The sequence below is a fragment of the Chelonoidis abingdonii genome, chromosome 15 (assembly GCF_003597395.2).
Source record: "Chelonoidis abingdonii isolate Lonesome George chromosome 15, CheloAbing_2.0, whole genome shotgun sequence".
Taxonomy (NCBI): Eukaryota; Metazoa; Chordata; order Testudines; family Testudinidae; genus Chelonoidis; species Chelonoidis abingdonii.
Window position 1 is genome coordinate 20,482,022 of NC_133783.1, and position 22,315 is coordinate 20,504,336.

The 22,315-nt window shown below is 43.0% G+C and overlaps 1 protein-coding gene across 1 annotated transcript in view; it reads right to left on the reverse strand.

Annotated features, from left to right (window-relative positions):
* Positions 1–1,072: 1,072 nt before the first annotated feature.
* The window catches only part of CTNNA3 (catenin alpha 3), a 927,714-nt gene continuing 906,471 nt past the window's right edge, over positions 1,073–22,315 (reverse strand). The window contains exon 18 of the mRNA XM_032795284.1: positions 1,073–2,227. Within this exon, the coding sequence (XP_032651175.1) occupies positions 1,940–2,227 (288 nt within the window). The 3' untranslated portion in view covers positions 1,073–1,939. The remainder of the gene's footprint in view (positions 2,228–22,315) is intronic.

The window sequence follows — 22,315 nt, forward strand, 5'->3', positions numbered from 1 at the left end:
TGGCTGTCCTGCCGTAAGGCTTTTGAGGCACAGTGCCTTTTAGAGCTTCTCCTAGAGCCGCCAACATGAGATGGAATTGTAGGTACAATCTGGCCCTAAGGTTTCAACATCTGTTTTCGCTAACAATAAGAGTGTTTTTAATCTGAAATTAAGTTGCCAGGTTTCTCATTAGAACTCTTTTTGCAAACTCGCTTTCATGCAACCGTCTCAGGCCATGTTTTTAATTTCAGTATGGTGTGTAGTTGAGTCACTTTATACACAGTACGTTCACAACATCTATTCCACATGTGACTAGTACTGGAGACTTTAATCAGGACAACAAAATCAGAGTAATGCTCTTAGGGGTGTGCCACATGCTTTTTATTAATATGATCCCTGAAGTCATGATTAATGCATTAATCACAAACATCTGAGACCAAACAAATGCATGACTTTATTGAAAAGACTGCATATGTCCATGTGACCGCTGGTGGTAGATGCACAAACTTAACCTTCTACAGTTCTGCTCTCAGGGACTGGAAGAGAACCTGAAATACCAGTTGGAGGTTTGAATTCCAAAATGCAAAACTCCAAGGATGTCCAATACAGCTGACCCCCTTCTTGCTAGAACTGCAAGGAATGGCAGGTGCCCATTCACCCTGCTAAGCTCTATGGGCTGCTCTTTTCACCATTAAACGCTTTGTGGGGGTGATGAGGCAAGCTTGTTCCAGCTGTCCCTTACCTCTTTCATCTCATCTCTGTAGCCACACGGGCCCAGATTCTCAAAGACATTTAGCTACCTCCCTAGATCCATGTGAGTTAGGCCCAGATTTTCAAAGGTATTTAGGCGCCTAAGTAACTATTAGCTTCATGACATACTTTGAAATATGCTGTAATAGTAATTTAACAAGCTGGCTACCACCTAGACAGTTGTGTTGTTTGGGACTGTGGTGCCATGGTCAAGTAGTTTAATCCACTGCAGTTATCTTGAAAAGACTGATATTTATAGGGTACTTCCTGAACGTTTGCACCTCTCTTTGATGTCAGGACTAGTCATATGTTTCTCCATGATTTAATATGACTGCTTTTTTCCCCTCTATCTTTTAACAAAATATTCTAAAATAATTTAGTTATTACCAGATTTATTAGGATTTATGAAGATGAGTAACAATCATAGAACAGGCCAGGAAACAGAATGTGGATTAATATTTAAAATTGAAAGAGATCTTTGAAACTTTGAGTTATTACTATTGCTATAGTTTCATTACAACCAGCTGTATTTTATTATTACATTGTTACAATCCACCTTTTGTTCTGCCAAATATTTTAAAACTTTTATTCCATTTTTGTTTATATCTAACGTTTATGAAAAAAAATCTTTTTAAAATGTCTTTCGATTTACATAAGTGAATGGGCTAGATCCCTATGTGGTGTAACTCAGAACATTTCCTTTGATTTATGCCAGCTAAGGAGGTGGCCCAATATACACTATCCACAGAAGCCTGTATGTCATAAAGCCTTCTGAATATAAAACTGTCAGGCCACATTCATCTCTGGTGTAACCCCACTGAACTCAAGAGTTACACCAGGGATGAATTTGACTGCTTGTTCCTTGCCTTTCAATTACATGAAAGCTAACTCTTACTATAACACAGCATCCTAACCTATCATTCAAAATGCTCAGCTGCAAAAAAAAAAAAAAAAGGCATTGTAAGGAGAGTGAGCAATAAAATAAGATGAATTTTAAAAGATTATTTTAAATTGTGTACCATTAACTAATCAAATCTGCATTTTAAATATCTTTTTTTAAAGATGAAATACCCTACAGTTAATGTTAAACAGAAAAAAGAAGAGAATTTCCAAACATTAGCATACTTATAGAATTGAACAGGTGGAAAAATAAAGATGCCATATGAGCAGTTGCAAGTTATGAAATGTGTACAGTGGCAGAATAGTAATTTTAGATTATTTCTCTCCCTCTAAATTCACTCATAGCTTGAACAGGATGGATCCTTTTCTTAGCAGAACCTTTTCTGACAGCTGCATAGATTTCCTCTGGCTTCTCTCTTTTAATCAGGGGCTTCTTTTCTGGAGCTTTCATCCTCCACATCACAACAGCATGTCGTGGGCCAGTAGGACTTTGAATTCTGATGATCTTGGTGGAGGCAATATAGGACATCTTCACTGTCTGCACCACAGCATTCATTAAGTTTTTGGCAGCCTGAATTAGTGAAGTGACACTATCCAACTGTAATGAGAAACATGGCTGTTAACCTAGGAAATCAGTCTGGCTTTAATCACAATATACACAGGAATAAACAACATTTTAAAAATAAGACTAACATAGTACAACCTGATTTCTTTGTTTCTGCCAGAAATGTTTGATCATTATATTCATATTGTTCCACTGCTCAGATTTAACAGATATAAAGTAATTTGGTATGCTGGAATATACATGTCTGTGTAAATGTTTTCTTTTTTAACATGAATTCATGATGTCTATCTGCAGGGTATCATTGCACTTAATCCTACCTTACAGAAGACCAATGAAAGTGCTACGTGTTGATTCCTTACAATCCAGCACTAGACAAAATTCTCCAGTTGTTTCTACGGTATTTCAGCATCTCCCCTGCATGCTCCAGAGAAATGTAGGACTTTTGTGACAAGTAAATGTATTCAGCAGGAATATGGTATCTTTTATATTTTCTTTAGGATTTTCAAAGGAGACTAGGAGTTAGGTGCTCAACTCCCATTGAAATGCAAAGGGAAGTGCATGCCTAATCCCATTAGGTTTAGTTAAGAGAGAGAGGCAGCATGGTCCGGATAGGAAATAGAAAAGGACTAAGGAGACCTAAGTAAGTTCTATTTCCAGCTATGAAATGTGTCCTTGGGGAAGTCATTTCACTCTTCTAACTCTGCGCCAGATTGGATGTTTTTCTAAAAGATATGCTCTAGTTCAAACAGGACTTATTTGGGGGACGTTCTATGGCCTTGTTCTATAGGAGGTCAGACTAGATGAGCAGACTGGTCCCTTCTTTCTGGTATTACTTTCTGAAAATCTTAGCATAAATAGGCAGAATGTACAGTATAACCCTTATCTTGTTGGCATATGTTCTCAATTGTCTGGATTTAAAGAACTTCTGCCATCCCCATGCATATTTTAAAGTAATCTTGTGTGAATATTTGTGGACACTATAATAATTAAAAATCTGCTAATTAGGACAATCCATGTCAGCGCTAACTAGCACACGTCAGTGGCTGAGAAGTCCCAGGTTCAATTGTGTTGCATTGCAGTTGCAAATCAGGAAAATTGTTACAGGCCAAAATGGTGGACACACACATTTCTTGCACTCTACCTTTTCCCCTGCAGAGCCAACACAGGACCAATGTCTGTGAAAATCAGGGTGTGCAGAATTCCCTTCTGACCATGGCTGGGCCTTCCATAGCAAATCAGGGCACTTGAGGAGTTGTCCCAACATTCATAAAATACTGGACCAGGAGAAATGTCGCCTGGTTAGGTGATATGTTTACAATTTCATTTCTTTTTCTTTGGGAAATAGTTTATAACAGAGCCAGATAACAGCTAGACAATACCATATCTCATTTTGAGTGTGTTCCCCTTGCTGGTGTTAAAATTCTTTAGTATTTATTTCCATGAATTAAAGATTCTTTCTGCCTTCAACTAAAGCTGTCTTTGCTGTTGTCATATTGCAAGAGTGTGTTCGCAATGGATACATATACTGTGTAAATCAGATCAGTGACCTGAATGAGTAACTTTTATCTTCAAGGAAGGAGCCACCACGTTCATATTTAATTGTAAGGCTGACAGTTTCAATTTGGAACTGCATCTCTAGTTTGAATAACCCAACGTAAACCTTGCTTTCATTTTTTACCCTCCAATTTACCTGAATGCTTATTATTTTTTAAGTTTGGTTGCTAGTGAGGCAGCATGGCATTTTGTGACAGACTCTTTATTGTAGAAACATTTAAGGAATAGAGCAATTAACAATGTCCTATTCAGATTGCCAAAATGTGAATAGCTTGAATTTTAAGGTAATGCATAGCATGCTGCAAAGGGAAAATTTTCCTTATGACATATTGTGATATAGGTTGACAGGGTGGAGTTTGTTTCAGATTTTTCTTGTGCGTATATCAATGATGAGAAAACCTAACAAGGTCTATATAAGAATTTTAAAAAAATTATAACTTTGGAAGACACACTTGAATGACCATCCATTCTTCCTGATCAGAGAAATTTTTCTCCCTTGTCAAACTCTGAACAAAATCTCATCCATAGAGGACATTCAATTTTAGTGTGGTCTCTGGTCTGAAGTTCTGCCAGGCTGGTCTATTAAAATTCCTTCAGCAGCCAGGCTTTCCTTGGTACTTTTGAAATTTGGAGATTTGCCAAAATGGATTTTAGCAAACAGGAGCCTCTAATCCCATGTTTATAGATTAGTTTGGTGTGAGGAGTGTGTGTGTATAGGCTTCGTAACCAAACCTGAATAATGGCTGGGTTCATTTGGGAAATGAATGAAGACCTGAATCAGTTGAGCAAGCCCTACAGATAATCACTAGTTCATGGTTCCTCTGTTTAAAAAAAAAAAGTTCTTCTTTACGTGCTTGTGCATGTCAATTCCAATTAGGTGTGTGCACGTGCACAGTAGCCAGAAGATTTTTCCCCAGCAGCAACTGTAGGATCAACCTGGGCACCCCCTGGAGTCGTGCCTTCATGGCGCTCAATACAGAGCCCTGCTGACCCACCAACCCCTCTGTTCCTTCTTACCTCCAGTAATGGTAGCTAGAACTTCCCTTGCTCTTGCTCCGGCAAGTGATCTAGCAGTTCGATTCCTGTTGTACTCACTTTGTTTATTCAGATACTGTAGTTTAGTATAGTTATTCAGTTGTAAGTTTCATTTATGGGGGTTTGCCTCCCCACCCCCGTTTCTCCCCCTTATTTGTTGCTTCCAGGGCATGCCGCGATTAGGGTGACCAGATGTCCTGATTTTATAGGGACAGTCCCAATATTTGGTGCTTTTTTTTATATGAGCTTCTATTACCCCCCACCCCCTTCCTGATTTTTCAATTTGCTTTCTGGTCACCTTAGCCGCGATCCCCGGGCTTCAAGACCCGCAAGAACTATGCGAAGTGCATGCCAAAAAGTGATCCCCACACTTCCTGTTTATGCTGTCTGGGGGAGGGTCACAAAAGAGATCGCTGTAAAATCTGTCGGGAATTCCCACCAAGAACCCTGAAAGAGAGAGAGCAGCAGCTTAAAATCTTCTTCATGGAAGTAGTTTTTTGACCGCAGTCAGACCCTGGTGCCGGGGATCCCACCACCACATGTCTTCTTCACCGCGGAGCGCACCGGTGCCCTCTTCAAGGGATCAGGTTCCGAAAAAAGACACAGCCAAGAACTCTAGGCATCATCACGGAGCATCTTGGGGACACTCCAGCCTTTGGCACTGGTCCCAATCACCAGTGCAGATGAAGAAGAGGATCGAAAGGGGCTGATCCCTTTTGCCTAGATCCAGAGACCAGCCATCAGTAGCACCACAGTCCACTCAGATAGCCTGCCACTTCCTTCCACTCCTGAAGTGTTTGAGGCAGCACAGGACCTGCTCAGACTCATGGTGCCGTTCTCACCCCCGAGACAGGAGAAGGCGTCGGCACTGCAGACTTCATCCTGTACTGTGCAGTCGAAGGGAAAGCCAGCTATGATGTCGTGTTACTCCCCATTGCCTTGGCAACCACAGATGCCAGTGTCTCCATCCAGGGAGCGCACTCGGTCCCTGGGCTACTGACGCGCCGCGTTGAGAGGTGCAGTGCTGCCCTGGATCTCGTATTCTGAGACCTCCGAGTTGGACTTGTACCGCTTCAACTATAGCAGGAACAGAAGATCAAACTCAAGGCACCACAAGAGGTCCCAGCCAATGAAGTGGGCCCCACAATGGCAGAACCCAGCTCAGTGGCCTTCTGGACTCCATGGGCTTTCCACCAAACTCAGGGTCGCAGCCAAGGATCTTGCTCAGGTGCTGCTTCAGTTACCTCTGGCATCGATGCTGGCAACCACGGCACCATTGTTGACATTGGCACCAACTGTGGTGCCGCCTTCGATAATGTCCTCAGTACTGGAGGTGTCAGAAGCCCAGGTTAGGGTTCCAACCATGCCTTCAGCACTGACTTCTGCTCTTGCACTGATGCCCAACACCATCTGCGCCGACGTCGATTACCACCACAGCACAGACACACCATCACACAGCACCAGTGTGGGGGCCGACGTCTGTACCTGCATCTTTCATGGTGCCGAGACTGGACCATCCCACCACTGTCCCCACCAGTTTAAGAGATCCCTCTGGTGGGGATGGAAGGGAGCAACCACCTCCCTAGGTGGCCTTCTCATCTTCTCCAGATGAGGTGCTTGCAGGCACTGCCATTGCCCCAGCCCTGGAAGACTATAGCGTGTGGCAGCAGTTGCTGTGCTGGTTCACACAGGGTCTGGTGCATTAAGGTGGAGGAAGTTGTAGATGATGCAGATCCTGTGGCTGACATCCTGACCCTTTGGGCCCTTCCTGTATCGCCTTACCACTAATCAAAAGTATCACTGACATGACCAAGACCCTGTGGCAGATCCCGGCCTCTCTGCTGCCTATTACCAAGAACAATGAACGGTGGTGCTCTGTGCCCTCCAAGGGCTACAAACATCCATATACTCACCCACAACCTGACTCTCTAGTGTTGGATGCTTCTAACCAGTAAGAGATGCAGGGTTTCCAGGGCCCTTCCCCCAAGAATAGGGACGCAAAGGAGGGGAGAGTGATCTCCAGGGCATCTCTGCAAAGAAGCACTTGATGGGGCAGATGCTGCCACTAGAGTCATGGCCACAGGTGTAGCCATGAGAAGGGACTCATGGCTCCAGGTCTCAGGTCTCCCCTTTGAGGACCAAGAGAACATAGAGGACCTGCCTTTTGAGGGTGAGACATTGTTTTCAGAAAAGACAGACAAAAGGCTAAGCAACCTGAAGGACTCTAGAGCCACCCTCATGTTCCTGGGCCTCTACACACCTTCCACTCACTGGAGACACTTCCGGCTGCAGCCCACTCAGAGGTTCGGTCAGCAGAACCACCAAGATGGCTCCACAAGGCAGAACAGAAATGGCAGGAGATGGCTGCGTCAACCTTCTGGACAGAGCTCGGGACAACCAAAGCCGTCTTTAGGACCAAAACCTACCTTTTGAAGGCACATCTGGAAATGGATCCAACCCACTTTACCTTTTTGTCCCAACTATTCCCTTTCTATCGTGCATGGTCCCTTATTACCTTGGACCGATGGGTGCTCTGTTCAGTAGACAGGGGATAACCCATCCAATTCTGCGCCCTCCCACCCTTCCAACTGCCTTCTACATCCCTCTTCAGGGACCCTTCTCATGAGCAACTCCTTATCAAGGAGGTGCAGTCACTGCTATCTTTAGAGGCAGTGGAGAAGGTTCCTCAGGAGCAAAGGCTTTTATTCCCAGTATTTCCTAATACTGAAAGTCAAAGGCAGCCTCAGGCCCATCCTGGACTTGTCGGTACTCAACAAGTTTATAAAGAAACTCAAGTTCTACATGGTCTCTCTGGCCTCCATCATTCTCTTATTGGATCCAGCAGACTGGTAGGATACCCTCTACTTGAAGGATGTCTATTTTCATATTGCAATCACTCAGCCCACAGAAAGAATCTCAGGTTCGTGGTGAACAACACCCATTACCAATTCACAGTTCTTCCATTCGGTGTGTCAGCAGCACCTTGGGTTTTCACCAAGTGCATGGTAGTTGTCACTGCATTTCTGCGCAAGCACCAGGTTCAGGTGTTTCCTTATCTCAATGACTGGCTGATCAAGGGCTGCTCCAAGACCAAGTGGAGGCTCAGGTCAAGTTTATTAGAGCCACCTTCGTCAACCTGGATCTCCTTTTAAATGACACAAAGTCCACTCTGTCCCCCATCCAGAGGATAGAGTTGATAGGGGCAGTATTGGACTCAACCCATGCCAGGGCATACCCACCACAAGCGAGGTTTCAAGCCCTCACCAATATCATTCAAGGTGTCAGACAGTTTCTCACCACCACAGCAAGAAACTGCCTGAAGCTTCTGGGTCACATGGCAGCTTGTACCTATGTGCTGCAGCATGCCAGACTCAGGCTTTGATCTCTTCAGTTGTGGCTGGCGTCAGTGTACCACCCGGTCAGGATAGTGACCCTACCTCGCCTGGTCCTTGACTCCTCCTGTGGTTGCTCAACCCGCAGAAAGTATGCTCAGGGGTCCCATTTGCCAGTCCGCAGTTGTCTCTGTTTCTGGTGATGGATACATCAGACGTGGGCTCGGGAGCACATCTAGGAGACCGCAGGACTCTAGGTCTTTGGTCTCACGCAAATCTGGCTCTCCACATCAACATCAGAGAGCTGAGAGCGGTGCACCTGGCATGCTAGGCCTTCCAAGCATATTTAACAGGACAATGTGTATCAGTCATGATGGAGAATACCACCGCAATGTTCTATATCAACAAACAGTGGAGTGTGTACTCCTCTCCCCTGTGACAGGAAGCCTTCATGCTGTGGGACTTCTGTGTAGAACATTCAATATATCTGCAAGCGTTGTATCTCCCTGGGGTACAGAATGAGCTGCCGGACACCTCAAGAGGTCCTTTCATGGCCTTGAGTGGTCCCTTCACCCAGATGTCACAATTTCAGTCTTCCAGAGGTGGGGCTTTCCGCAGATAGATCAATTTGCCATGCGACACAACAGAAAGTGCCAGTAGTTCTGCTTCTTCCAGAACCACACCCTGGGCTCCAGAGTGGACGCATTCCTCCTCCACTGGGGAGGCTGTCTCCTCTATGGATTTCCACCCATACCACTTGTTCACAAGGTGCTCTTCAAGATCTGGAGGGAATGAGCTCAGGTATATTGACAGCTCCAGCATGGCCCCAACAGTACTGGTATACATCTCTCCTAGACATGTCCGTGTAAGCCCCAGTCACCCTGCTGGTTGAACCTGATGGAGCTTTCTTGTTCAGACCAGGTTAGACAAGTCCTCCTTGGCAGTACAAAACCCTCTAGGAAAGTCACCTACCTTGCCAAGTGGAAGAAATTTTCAATCTGGTCTGCACAGCACCATTCGGCCCCGAAGCTGGCCCCAGTGCCACTTATTTTGGACTATCTCTTCCATCTGAAGCAGCAGGGGCTTTCATTATCATTGATAAGGGTTCACTTAGCTGCCATCTTGACCTTTCACCAGAGCGAAGAGGGCTGCTTTGTGTTTGCTAGTCTTATGGACAGCTGGTTTTTAAAATGGCTCGACAGGCTATATCCTCACGTCTGACAGCCTGTCCCAGCCTGGGACTGCAGCCTGGTCCTTTCTAGACTAATGGGACCACCCTTTGAGCCCTCGGCAATGTGCTTCCTCCTCTATCTCTTTTACAAGGTGGCATTCCTGGCGGTCATAATCTCGGACAGGAGGGTGTCTGAAATGAGGGCCCTAACCTCAGAGCCCAGTTATACCATGTTCTATAAGACAAGGTGCAGCTCAGACCTCATCCTGCTTTCCTCCTGAAGGTTGTGTCGCAGTTTCACATCAACCAGGACATCTTTCTCCTGGTATTCTACCCTAAGCCGCATTCCAGCTGCAGGGAGCAGAGACTACACCTACGTAGGGCACTTGCCTTTTACACTGAGAGAAAGAAGCCATCCAGAAAATCGTTCCAGTTATTTATGGCAGTGATGGATAGAATTAAAGGTCTGCCTATGTCGTCAATACACATTTCATCATGGGTTACATCCTGTATCTGGGAATGCTACAACCTCGAGGGAGTTCCCCATCATTGCACATTCCAGCAGGGCGCAGGCTTTGTCAACAGCGTTCCTGGTGCAGGTCCCCACTCAGGAAACCTGCAGAGCAGCAACATGGACTTCTATCACCATGCACTATGTGATTATTCAGCAGGCCAGAGATGATGAGGCCTTTGGATGAGCATTGCTCCAATCAGTGGACAACTCCAATCTTACCTCCTGAACTTGGGCTTGTGAGTCACCTGATTGGAATCAACATGAACAAGCACTCGAAGAAGAAAAATGGTTACTCACCTTCTTGTAACTGTTGTTCTTTGAGATGTGTTGTTCATGTCCATTCCAATACCTACCCTCCTAGCCTTCTGTCGGAGTAGCTGGCAAGAAGGAACCGAGGGGGTGGCAGGTCAGAAGGGCTCTATATTGGGTGCCATGAAGTCATGACTCCAGGGGGCTCCAAGGCCAACCCTACAGTTGCTGCTAGGGAAAAATCTTCCAGCTACTGTGGACGTGCATGCGCACACACCTGATTGGAATGGACATGAACAACACATCTTGAAGAACAGTTATGAGAAGATGAGTAACTGTTTTTTTTCCACAATATATGATACTAAATTGTTTTTCTAATTAATGTGCTTCAGTATAAATATATTGATTAGCAAATTCAGCTTATCACGTCTATGCTCCATAAAATGTGTAATAATGCACCATAGTATTTATAAAATCATTCCTTTCTATAGCCCATGAAATGTTCAACAAAAGATGGTTGCCTAGGATTTCTAGTTATGATTATAATAAACCCATGTACTTTTTGTATGACAAATTGGAGTATTTTAGGATTATTATTTAACGTATCAAATCTGTTTCTAAGGAATCATTTATCTTGGCCCTCTATCCTAGGCTTCTAAGCACAGTATACTTCTCTCCAGGCTATTATTATTAACACAATTCATGAGACTGAGTCCAGAGCACGGGTTGCACTCAAAACCAAAAGCTGATTTTAAGCCATATATTTCACACACCTCTAGTCTGGAGTTAATAACTGGTTACACTTAGATTTCTTGTCATTACACTACTGGAATATCTGAAGCCTGCAGCCTATTGCTTGTGCCATAGCCCTAATCCTATCAGTACTAATTTATTTCCTTTCCAGCTTCCAAACAGTTAAATATTCACAGATACCATACTGTATATACTAATATCTGAGGGAACCTTACTCACTGTTTCACCTGAAACATCTCTCTCCTCTCTCATGATAGCCACAGAATTAATTAATTAATTAAAGAATTTGTTTTAGTGATCTGCCCTCTAAATAATACATTTCCAAGCAGCTCTGAAGGACAACACTGATCAGCCATGCTATTAATGGCCTGCTAGGACTTTACAATCTTGTCTCCAACAACTGATATCATGAATCCCTAAAACTCACTTCTCTGGCTTTGTCCTCACAGGTAACACCAGCATATAGAGAGGCTGTGACCAATTAAATAAAAGTAAGGACAGCTACAGGGCTTGTGACAGAATTCACAGTCACAATCAGAGGGACTGGCCTAAGAAGTAAAATTCTCATAAGCAACTAAGTGACTTAAAAACCCAAGCCTCATTTTCAAAAATGACTTAGGTATCCAATACCTTTGAGGATCTGGGCTTTAGGAGCCCAAGTTTAGGTGAAAGTAATTGGGTATGTGAACACTGCAGTCAAAGGGCTGAACAACCCTGGCCGGGGGCCCTGGGTATGTACTGGAGCAACTAGCTCATGCTGCTGCGGCTTCACTGCTATTATTTGAGTTAGGTGAATGAAAGGTATGTCTGTATATCTACACATGCTGTGGTCACACCTCTGAGGGCAGTGTAGACCTACTTTTGGCTCGTAAAACAATTAGACGCTTTTGAAAATTTTACCTAAAAGCTTTTATGTTGCTGTGTGAGAGGCAAAGAAAGGTTTCTTAACTTCTGTCATAGCTTTCATCAAGTGCCATCCTATTAGGATTTGGTTGAGAATAATGTGCTAGATCCTCTCCTGTTGAACTCCAAAAGCTACAATTTTAATTCTTGTTTCCATGGATCACTTCTCAAAATGGTATTCCATGATTACCCTCACTAGAGAATTGCGTTCAAGAAAATAAACTTTCATATTTAAAATAACAAAACAAAACTGAGATTTCTAGCCGTGCTAACCTTTTAAGTGTAAACTGAGTATAAAATACGGTAGTGTTTTCTTGAGTCTGCAGACAGCTTGTATCAGCAGCTCAGAGACATGCATCCCAAAGCATTGTAAACTCTGAGATTCAAACATTACAGGTTAAGGGCCAGCTCCTCAACTGGTGTACATTGTTACAGCATCATTGCTTCAAGACTGTTGTACACAAATACAAATACCGGAACCTGTGCTCCTCCCTGGTGAAGAAGCTAAATCTTAAACTACCATTAAGCCTGTTTAAATTAGTTGCTTTGGTGTATTTGTCACAGCTTAGAGAGATGAAAATCTCTGTTACATTTACTGTGCCATTGGCACTTCAGCACGGACAATTTTAGGAGATTTACTAATATGTCCCTTTAGGATATCACCGTTATTTGCAGCATCCTAGTGTCAATACTTTTGCTCAGTTTCCCTGGGGCATCTCACACCAATCTGGAAAATACAGAGTCTGAAAACAAAATTAATCATTTCTATCAATTGAACTTCAATGTCATGGAGAGATTTTTTTAAGGGAGGCTTTATCTGACAAAAATCAGGCCACACATTTAACCATATGTGGTTTGTCTATAGACACAGTTGCTGCTTTTTTAAAAATATTGTTTAGTGCCCATAACATGACACAATTTGGTGTCAATGTATTGTTCTACTATGAAGGTACTATAATGTACTCAAGACCCATTTTCACTTGGATGCTTTTATCTCTCTCAAATATTCAACAGACTCTTCAAGATCTCATTACATATCAGGGAAAACTGATGAAACAAGACTTGGCATAAACGGAAGATTGGTAAAATATTTATTCATGGCACATTCAAGTTCATTTTATTTAGAGACATAGCTGTACCCTCTTCAGTCTTTTGCAAGTGGATTCTAACAGTTATATATATGTGTGTGTGCATATGTGTATATATAGAAAAAGGTTGAAATTAGTCTTCATCTGAATACTGCTTTTGTTATTCCTGTACTACACATACCCCACGTATCATTTTTATATTCCAGTCTCAGCATTTCATATCAGAGAATTTTTTCAAATTTTTCATATTTTCAAATCAGAATACACAAAATATCATGGAGGGATTTAGGAAGAGCATTGTTTACAGTAACTTCAACAATGTAAACCTTTACTTTACTGCTAAGCAGTTATCAGTGATTTGTTTTGGTTACATTGGGAATAGTGATAGGATAATGATTAATTGGCTGCATGGACTTGACACTTAGGTGAAGTAGGGCCAGGACTGAGTGTTTCATTTCAACAATTTTGAAATTAAATGTTTTGATTTTTCAGTTTGAAATTACTGTTTTGAAATTTACTTCAATTATATTTTATTTTTGTTAAAGGTTTTAAAAGCTCAAACAAATTGAAATATTTCCTTGTAGGGACACCAGTAGAAAGTAAAACTCACAGACACACATATATACCCCCTGAATTTGTTCAACATTCACCCAGTAGAGGTCAGAGACACATGCACACACTGACCAGTATACTTCAAGCTCACTGAAGTGAAACTACTCCGCCCTCATGCATAGACTTCAAATCCAATAATCAGGTATCAATCCGTATTAAATCTATGACCATATGGACATTATGTTAGCAACAAGGAAAGAATTCAGGGACTTTCGTCTAAAAAGCAAATGCCATCTGCTGTAAACATCAAAAACCTTTGCAAGTTTGTGCTTTTTTGTACACATGTGGCATTTATTTTTATTTGGTAACTAAAGATTTTGAGGAGTTCTGATAACTATCCACCTTGCTATAATTTCATTCTCCAAACACAGACATACCCAAGTTAATCATGAGGATTCTGAGTACGCTGTAGATTCACACTCTGGCTTGCTATGTTGTAACTTGCTCTTTAGCCATGCCCTAAGAAATACTGTATATAGTTCTCTGTAGAGAACTACCCATAGAGAACATTCAAAATCTCATGTGCACATATTACTAGATCAGGGGTGGCCAAGCTGAACCTGAGAAGGAGCCAGAATTTACCAATGTACATTGCCAAAGAGCTGCAGTAATATGTCAGCAACCCCCCTCACCTGCTCCTAGCTTCTCCCACCCACCAGTAGCCCCATGGATCAGCGCCGCCTCCTCCCTCCCCGCACCTCCTAATCAGCTATTTCATGGCATGCAGGAGGCTCGGGTGGTGGTGGGGGAGTGAGGGCACGGCAGGCTCTGGGGAGGGGGTGGAAAGGGATGGAGTGGGGGTAGGGCCTGGGGCAGAGCCAGGGGTTAAGCAGTGAGCACCCCCCCGGCACACTAGAAATTTGGCGCCTGCAGCTCCAGCCCCGGAGTCGGTGCCTATACAAGGAGCTGCATATTAACTTCTGAAGAGCAGCATGTGGCTTTGGAGCCACAGCTTGGCCACCCCTGTCCTAGATTATGTTCCTCTTCTTCAAATTGGAAACCTTTATTTTTTTTTAAACTTTAATAAAATACATTTGGGGGGTTCATTTGCCTTGTGAATGGGAATATGCTTCTAATTTTGCAGAGCTAAAGTCTCATTTTTTCAGCAAAGCTGAAGTGTGTAAGATTTCTGAATTCCTGTTTGTGGTTTGACTAGAACTTGTTCATAGAGGTAGAAACTAAGAATAGTGAATCAAAAAATCCATTCTTTACTTACTATTTAAAATCTTTCAGAATAAAGGTCAATTGGTATTATATCATATAAAAATACAACCACTGGTTCAGTTATAGTGAATACATTGACAGAGGCTATTTCGCTATGACACATTATCCTAATGAGATTATTTTTTGATAACTAACTTTGGAATTAATATGAATTCTATGTTGTTATATATAACTGAGCACCAGGCTATTTTTAAATTTAGGGTAAAGAAGTATTTAAGTTGTGCTTTCACTTTAGGCTTTGCTTTTTTTAAAAAAAATAGTGTATGTATGTTTGCTGTTGTGAATTGTCCTTTGGGGTACTGTGGCAAAGGAAGTTTGTTTAAAGAGAGAAGGTGGGTGAGGTAATATTTTCCACAATATGTAACCCACTAATCACCCTTTTTTGTCCTATGACTACAGAGATGTCAATGGGCCACTTCACCTGGAACTGTCCCTTAGAATACTACTTATGCTAAACTATCTGTTCAATCATGTATTTAGCTAAGACATTCTCAGTATGTTTCCAAGACCTGAAGATAAGCTCAGACAAGCTTTTAAGCTACACATTCTCTCACCAACAGAAGCTGGTTCAATAAAAGATATTACCTCATTCACCTTGTCTTTCTAATATCCTGGGACCAACGTGGATACAACACTTCATACTTACATTTAAAGGCAGTAGTAAAACAGTTAAATATAACTATCTTCATTATCATCATCAAATAAATACTTTGGGTGAAATCCTCACCCTACTGAAGTCAAGGAAAGTTTTGCCATTGGGCCACAATTTCCAGGGCCGCCAGAGGATTCAGGGGGCCTGGGGCAAAGCAATTTGAAGGGCCCCTTCCATAAAAAAAGTTGCAGTACTATAGAATACTATATTCTTATGGGGGCCCCTGCGAGGCATGGGGCAAATTGCCCCACTTGTCCCCCCTCCCGGGAAGCCCTGGGAAAAATAAACATTTAAAAACCTTCCACATCTTGGCACAAAACCAGTTTTGAGAAAACTTCTTTTCAAGTCACCTTTACAAGGTATCACTGGTTCTCAGCATCAGCTAGTGCTAAAAGGCACTAAAGCTCATTAAAAGGGTTGGACAAATATTTTCCATCAACACTTTTTCTGGATCGAAAACTAGAGGTTTTTAAAAAACAGAAAAAAATCATGGACAATGTCTGCTTTCCTTCAAAATTTGTTGTTTGGTTTTTTTAATTGAAAAGCTGAAATTAGTCTGCCAAAACCTGAACATGGTGTGGGGTTTCAGAAGCGTGTGGCCAAATATTTGCTGCTTGCTGTGTTTGTTTAAATTCTGCTTTAAAAAAATCCAAAACTTTTGAATCACCTTAGCTTGTGACCAAATGCCTGAGCCCATCTAGTCAGAGATTTTTCCAGGTTTCTGATACTCTGCTGGCTTCCTTGACTCGAATCTGTCTCCGTAACTTTGGGTTCATTTAGCTTAGAACATAAGAATGGCCATACTGGGTCAGACCAAAGGTCCATCCAGCCCAGTATCCTGTCTACCGACAGTGGCCAAGGCCAGGTGCCCCAGAGGGAGTGACCCTAACGGGTAATGATCAAGTGATTTCTCTCCTGCCATCCATCTCCACCCTCTGACAAACAGAGTCTTTACCCATCCTAGCTAATAGCCATTAATGGACTTAACCTCCATTAATGTATCTCCATGAATTTATCTGTTTCCTAGAGACTGGCTCCATGGGGTCCCTCACAAACTGGAGACGGTTACTGTGGGTTTGTCTTTAGTATAGCTTATGTACATACTCCACGAACTGAGCATTTGAGCTTGTTCCAGAATCTGGGATGAGCCTATGTTGTGAAAACTGAAATGCTCAAAATAGCACATGCATGTGAATGGACACAGGGTGCTAAAATTAAATTAACCCAGGGGTTCTCAAACTGGGGGTTGGGACCCCTCAGGGTCACGAGGTTATTACTGGGGGTCGCAAGCTGTCAGCCTCCACCTCAAACCCCGCTTTGCCTCCAGCATTTATAATAGTGTTAAATATATAAAAAAGTGTTTTTAATTTATAAGGGGTGGGGGTCACACTGAGAGATTTGCTATGTGAAAGGGGTCACCAGTACAAAAGTTTGAAAACCACTGAATTAACCCCTCTGGAGCCTCGGGGAATGTAGGGGGGGAGGTCTCCCTTGGGAGGGTTGGGAAGGAGGTAGGTGGTGTAGGATATTGCTCTTCTCATGTGATCCCTCTCCCATGGAAAAGATAACAGCTTGGCTGAATGAGCTTTAGGGTAGGGAAGACTCTGCCTTCCCAAACAGCCTGGCCCTGCCCCCTGTCCGACCCCCATCCACTTCCTTCCCCCTGACTGCCCCCCTCAGAATCCCTGACCCATCCTGCTCCTTGTCCCTTCACTGCTCCCCAAGACCCTCTCCCCAACCACCACTCCGGAACACCTCCACCAGTCCTCTCTGTTCCCTATCCCCTGACTGCCCCGACGCCTATCCACCCCCTCCCACCAAGTCCTGACCGCCCCCCGGAATACCCATGATCCAACCCCCGTTCTCCATCCCCTGACCACCTCCCCAGAACCTCTGCCCCATCCCTGTCCCCAGGATTCCCTGCCCCTTATCCAACCCCCCTCCCGGCCCCCTACCATGCTGTTTACCCCTGCCTCCCCACCTCCCAGAGCCTCATTGCGTGTCCAGGAGCTGTCCTGACCCCTGGACAGTGCTGCAGTGGCCTGGGTCTGGCAGGAGCGGAGCTCTGAGCCCTGCCCCCTTACCAAGCGGCTCTGAGTGTTGCGGAGCTCAGGTCCTGCTGGAGGCACGCCATTTTAGCTCTGTCCAGGGCCGCTCCTGGACGCGGTGCGCTGAGGCGCTGGAGGATGGGAGAAGGCGGAGGTGGGGTTGGGGCTGGAGCATTCTCATGGGGGCCCCTGTGGGGCCCAGGGCCTGAGGCAAATTGCCCCCCCCTCTGGGTGGCCCTGACAATTTCACCATACTACTTGTATAGGTTCTTCAGCTGCAAGGTGCAAAGTACCTTCAACTCATATATGGGAGATTTCAATAGGAGATGAAGCCATAAGTGCCTTCCAGGAAGTATTCAGTACCCCAGAAATTCAGGCTCATAGTATTTTATGTCAGCAAAGGGCTTTACAAACATTTGCCAGTCTTAAGGATTAAAAAATCATGAGATTTAAAAAATTGGGTTATTTGCCTTCTGTTTTTTGATCCCTTAGGATCTGTTTTTTTTTAGCCCTTGTGGGTGTGAATAAACTTTTTTTGTGAAAATTGACACTGGAAAATCAGACTATAAGAAAAAACACCACATATCTCAAGACTCATAAAAGTTGACAACATTGCATCCCTCCAAGCTAAATATTATTTTCCCATTTTAGAAATAGGGAAACTAAGTATGATAAATTAAAGAGACAAGGTAGGTGAGGTAATATCTTTTTTTGGCCAGACGTTGGTCCAACAAAAAGAGATTACCACTTCAGCCCACCTTGTCTCACTTATCTGGGGGCTGACACGACTACAACAACATAATAAATTAAGTGACTTCTGAGAGAGGCAGTCAGTTTCAGTCTCTGGCTTAGAATTCAGGAGAAACTGACTCCAACTTCGGCACTCAGGATTGCTCCCATCTCTTATTTAGGTAGTAACTCATATACAAATACCGTAAAAGTACTTCCCTATGAAAGCAATGTGAAACATTTGTAGAAAAACGATCATTTAAAGCAGGAGGCAACATAACTCATATTATTGGAGGTTTTAGTGATACCTCAGTTTGTCAGAATAAAATTGGCCACCTTGTCTAAAATGATCATTAGGGATTTGAGAATAATTTTAAGGGGAACTGTCTTTCCTTCAGGCCTACAGGTAAGGTATTTTTCATTCAAATAAGATCCTTTGGGAGGCAGGTGGAGAGGTTGATTCTCATTTACGCTAAGTACACAAATACAGAGCAGTATAAAATGATTTTCGTGTGAATTAGAACCAGGATCAGTATCTTTTCTGTCAGCAATAGCAGCTTGACCAGGTATAATTCTGCTCACTACTGAGGGCCACTTTCATTACAAGGTCTGATTGCCTCTTTCCCTAAGCTTTAGTTTTGATTAGGCTCATACATGATTGTGCCTTGTAAAATAATTACAAAGAAATGGTGAGTTGATGCAGTTGATTAGTGGGCCAAGTCCTGTGGAGGCAAAATTCCTCCAATGATGAAGCCAAAAATTAGTAATAGTAGTAGTAGCAGATGTGCTGCTTGTTCTATACAGAAACTTGATGCCTGGTTTTCCAATGGGGAACAAGCAGCCACCTCTTCCTTATGCATATATTTGCATTCACAAACACCTGTAGGTGTACTTCTCAAGAACTATCACCTGCATCTGCAGGTGGTAGATCGTAACAAAGGAACCACTTTTGTAAAATAGGCCCTTGAGAACGAAAACAGCACAACAGAGTGCATTCTTTGATGTAAACCCCTTCCCTGCTGCTTCTGTCAGAAAATGTTAGCTTAGGGGAGAGAGAGAGTGTCAAATCTCCTGGGTAACAGCAAGGCATAAACATATGCCTCGTGTATGTGGAGGATAAATAAGTCAGTAGCATCCTACAGTTTCACAACCTGATCTTTCCTATTGGCACGGAAGTATCACTGACTAAGTACTAATGCCTTCCAGTGTGCACTAACAGCAAAGCCTCCAATAATTAAACTGCCCTGATTTTCCCCTTTAAATTACAATTTGCTTATGCAAAGTTTAGCAAGTGCAAATTAGAAATCATTGATAACTGCAGCAGTAGATAAAGTATCAGCAAAATTTACCCTTTTTGCTTCCTATCAGGTGCTGTTCCTTTATGGAAAATAATTTCCTCATTTTTCCCTGCAGGACTCTGGAAGAGGAGAGCTGTGCAAGAACTGCCCTTTTAACCAAAACATGCAAAAGGAAAATATAAAAATATAAACAAAAACCCAGCTTAGCTGATGAAGTGGGCTGTTGATCATATGATATTGCTGCATTGCCTGAAAGAGGAGGCAGAGATGCTAGGAGAGACTCACCCAGAGCATAATGATGGAAACTGTACCTCCAGAGTTTCACAAGGATCAGTTCTCTCTGGTCCTGTTCAACATCTATATGCAACCACTAGGTGAACCAGTCAGATGACATGGACTCAAATGCCTGCAGTATGAAAATGGTACTCAGCTCTATCTGTTCTTCTCCACATACAACCACAAGGGCCCAGCACTTGGAGGAGCTCATGAATGACAAACAGTGGGCTGAAGCTGAACCCGAGCAAGACAGAGGAGATTCCGGTAGGCAGAGGAAAGTATTTGAAAGAATTTGCAACCACAGTGTGGTCTCCTTTGATTGAAGATGAACATCCACAAATGGTCAATTCAGTCCATAGTTTAGGAGTATTCTTGGATTCCTCGCTGAAGTTGGGTGTCTTACATAGCAAGAGACATGATAATACTTTAAACCATACCTGGCTGGTTAGGAGACTGCACCTTATTCTAGCAGCTGGAGACTCAGGCCTCAAGTTATTCATCGCCACTTGGCTGGACTACAGCAATGTATACCTGGCCATGCAACCTTCAGCACTGAGGAAACTCCAGCTAGTACAGAATGCTGGAGCACATCTCCTCAGCAACACAGGCTTACACATAAAACCCATCTACCACTCTGTACGTTGGTTTCCCATAGAATTTTGAATTGAGTTCACGGTCAAAGTGCTGCATGGGCCAGGCCCCGGATATCTAAAGCTCCAGGATGCAGACTGTGGGAGCAAAAAATATGCTCCTCAATAATAAGAGTAAATCTGATCTGTGTGAGAGACAGACCTTTCTCTGGGGCATTCTGAATCTGTGAAATGAACAGCCAAAAGAACTAAACACCATCACAAACTTAGTATTAGGATAAGCGTAAGGGAGAAAGTCTTCACTGTAGCTGGGGCTTGTATTGTTAACTATTTCACAACTCAATAGTCTCTTCTTAAAGGCACATTATGGGCAGCCAGTCAAAAGAATGCCAGCTGACCTCAGCTACAATAACCCTTCCTGCAAAAAAAAAAAAAAGAGACGACTCTCATAGTAACTAACATGTCACATTTTGGCTGGGGCTTTCCAAATGAGCTACAGAACAGGGAGCTGTGAGAGCAGTATGCTTATACTTGAAAATATAGGTGCATAGCTGCACATACAAATAGGTATCTCTAAAAGGGTGGGCCATAGTTTCTATGCAGTGCAAAGAGAACTTACATTTTAAAGATCTTATTCAACACTGCATATTACGCAAGTTATGATCCTTGGAAGGACAAACCTATGATTATGGTGATTGGAACTTATTTGTCCTAGGGTGTCTAGGCATTTTAAATTAATTTTTAGATCCAAATAACCAATTGCTTTTTTTCCCCTAATAATTTTCTCAAGTCAATTCTGCCTCCCCAAAAATCAATAATTGAGCAGGCCTCTTCAGATTTTGTGTCCCCTACTAGTCTCCAGGGTACACAGAAAGCTCAGCTGAGTCTCCCAATTTCTCTGTCTTCATCTGGCCCCCTGCTCTTTGGTTCCTACACTATATTCTTAAAGGAACAGCAAGATAGAAACCACTCTGCCCCCTTCTCCTCCCCCCACCTTTTCCCCTTCTGAAAAACCATTAATTGCACCTGGACTATTCTGCTCCCTGTCTCTTCCCTCTCCTCCAGTCAAAGGAACCACAGTTGAGGGGGAGGGAAAAAGCCATCTTCTGATACAAAGCTTCTCCTCAGCAGTGAGTGATGCATTAGGTTTGCCTCTGAGTAGGGGGCAGAGCACCCTGCCTACTGCCACAGTTATGGGACATGGGCTAGACTCCAGCCTGGAACTGTGCCAGCCACAGACTTTCTGCCTTTTATTTTATTGCCATTAAACTGAGGACATTTCTCGCTCTTTTAAAAAGCTCACAAAGCTAGCAATGAGTCTGTAGGATTACTCTCTGAAGGAACTTTTTATTTGAGACAAAGTGCTAATTAAGCATTTAAAATAGGTATTGAAATACTCAAATGCTGACATATGTGTCTAAATGCAGAAGTTGCATGGCTTATTTAAGTGCCTATCTTTGTACAAACTAGAGTCATTTATTTCAATATTAAGTTAGTCTAAGAGTTGAGACACCTACCAGGGATATTCAAAAATAAAATTAGACCAGACATTCATGGAAAAAAATGCTATGAAATAGCCTGCACAATGCAAGGGATCAGACTAGGTGACCTGAGAAATATTTTCCACCCCAATTATCTGATGCTGTGATACTGCAACTACTGGGACACAACAAAACAAAAAAATGTTAGAAGGAATCAGTGCATCTTGTAGACATTCTCAGATGGGGAAGAGGACTTAGCTGTTGGAAAATGCCAAAATTTGAAAAGCAGCAATAAAACCAGAAGCAGGGAATACAAAGAATTTCCCCTGTCCTACTTTTCATTATACCAACTAAAGGCTTGGTAAATCCTTGCAAACGTATATGGTCAAAATGTTGACAATATTTCAGTCCTTTTGTTTAAAATGTTTCGCTGAATTTCCCAGGGATGTAAATGAAGGACTTGTCCCTGCCAGCAGGTATATGGGATCTTGGGGAGCAATTACCACACAGGTGGGGTGCCAATTAATTTCTTTATTAAAGGAAAAAGGAAGTGGTGGGAATTTAACAATAAAATACGAAGGGATGGGGTGTACAGGGTGTTTACAATAGACA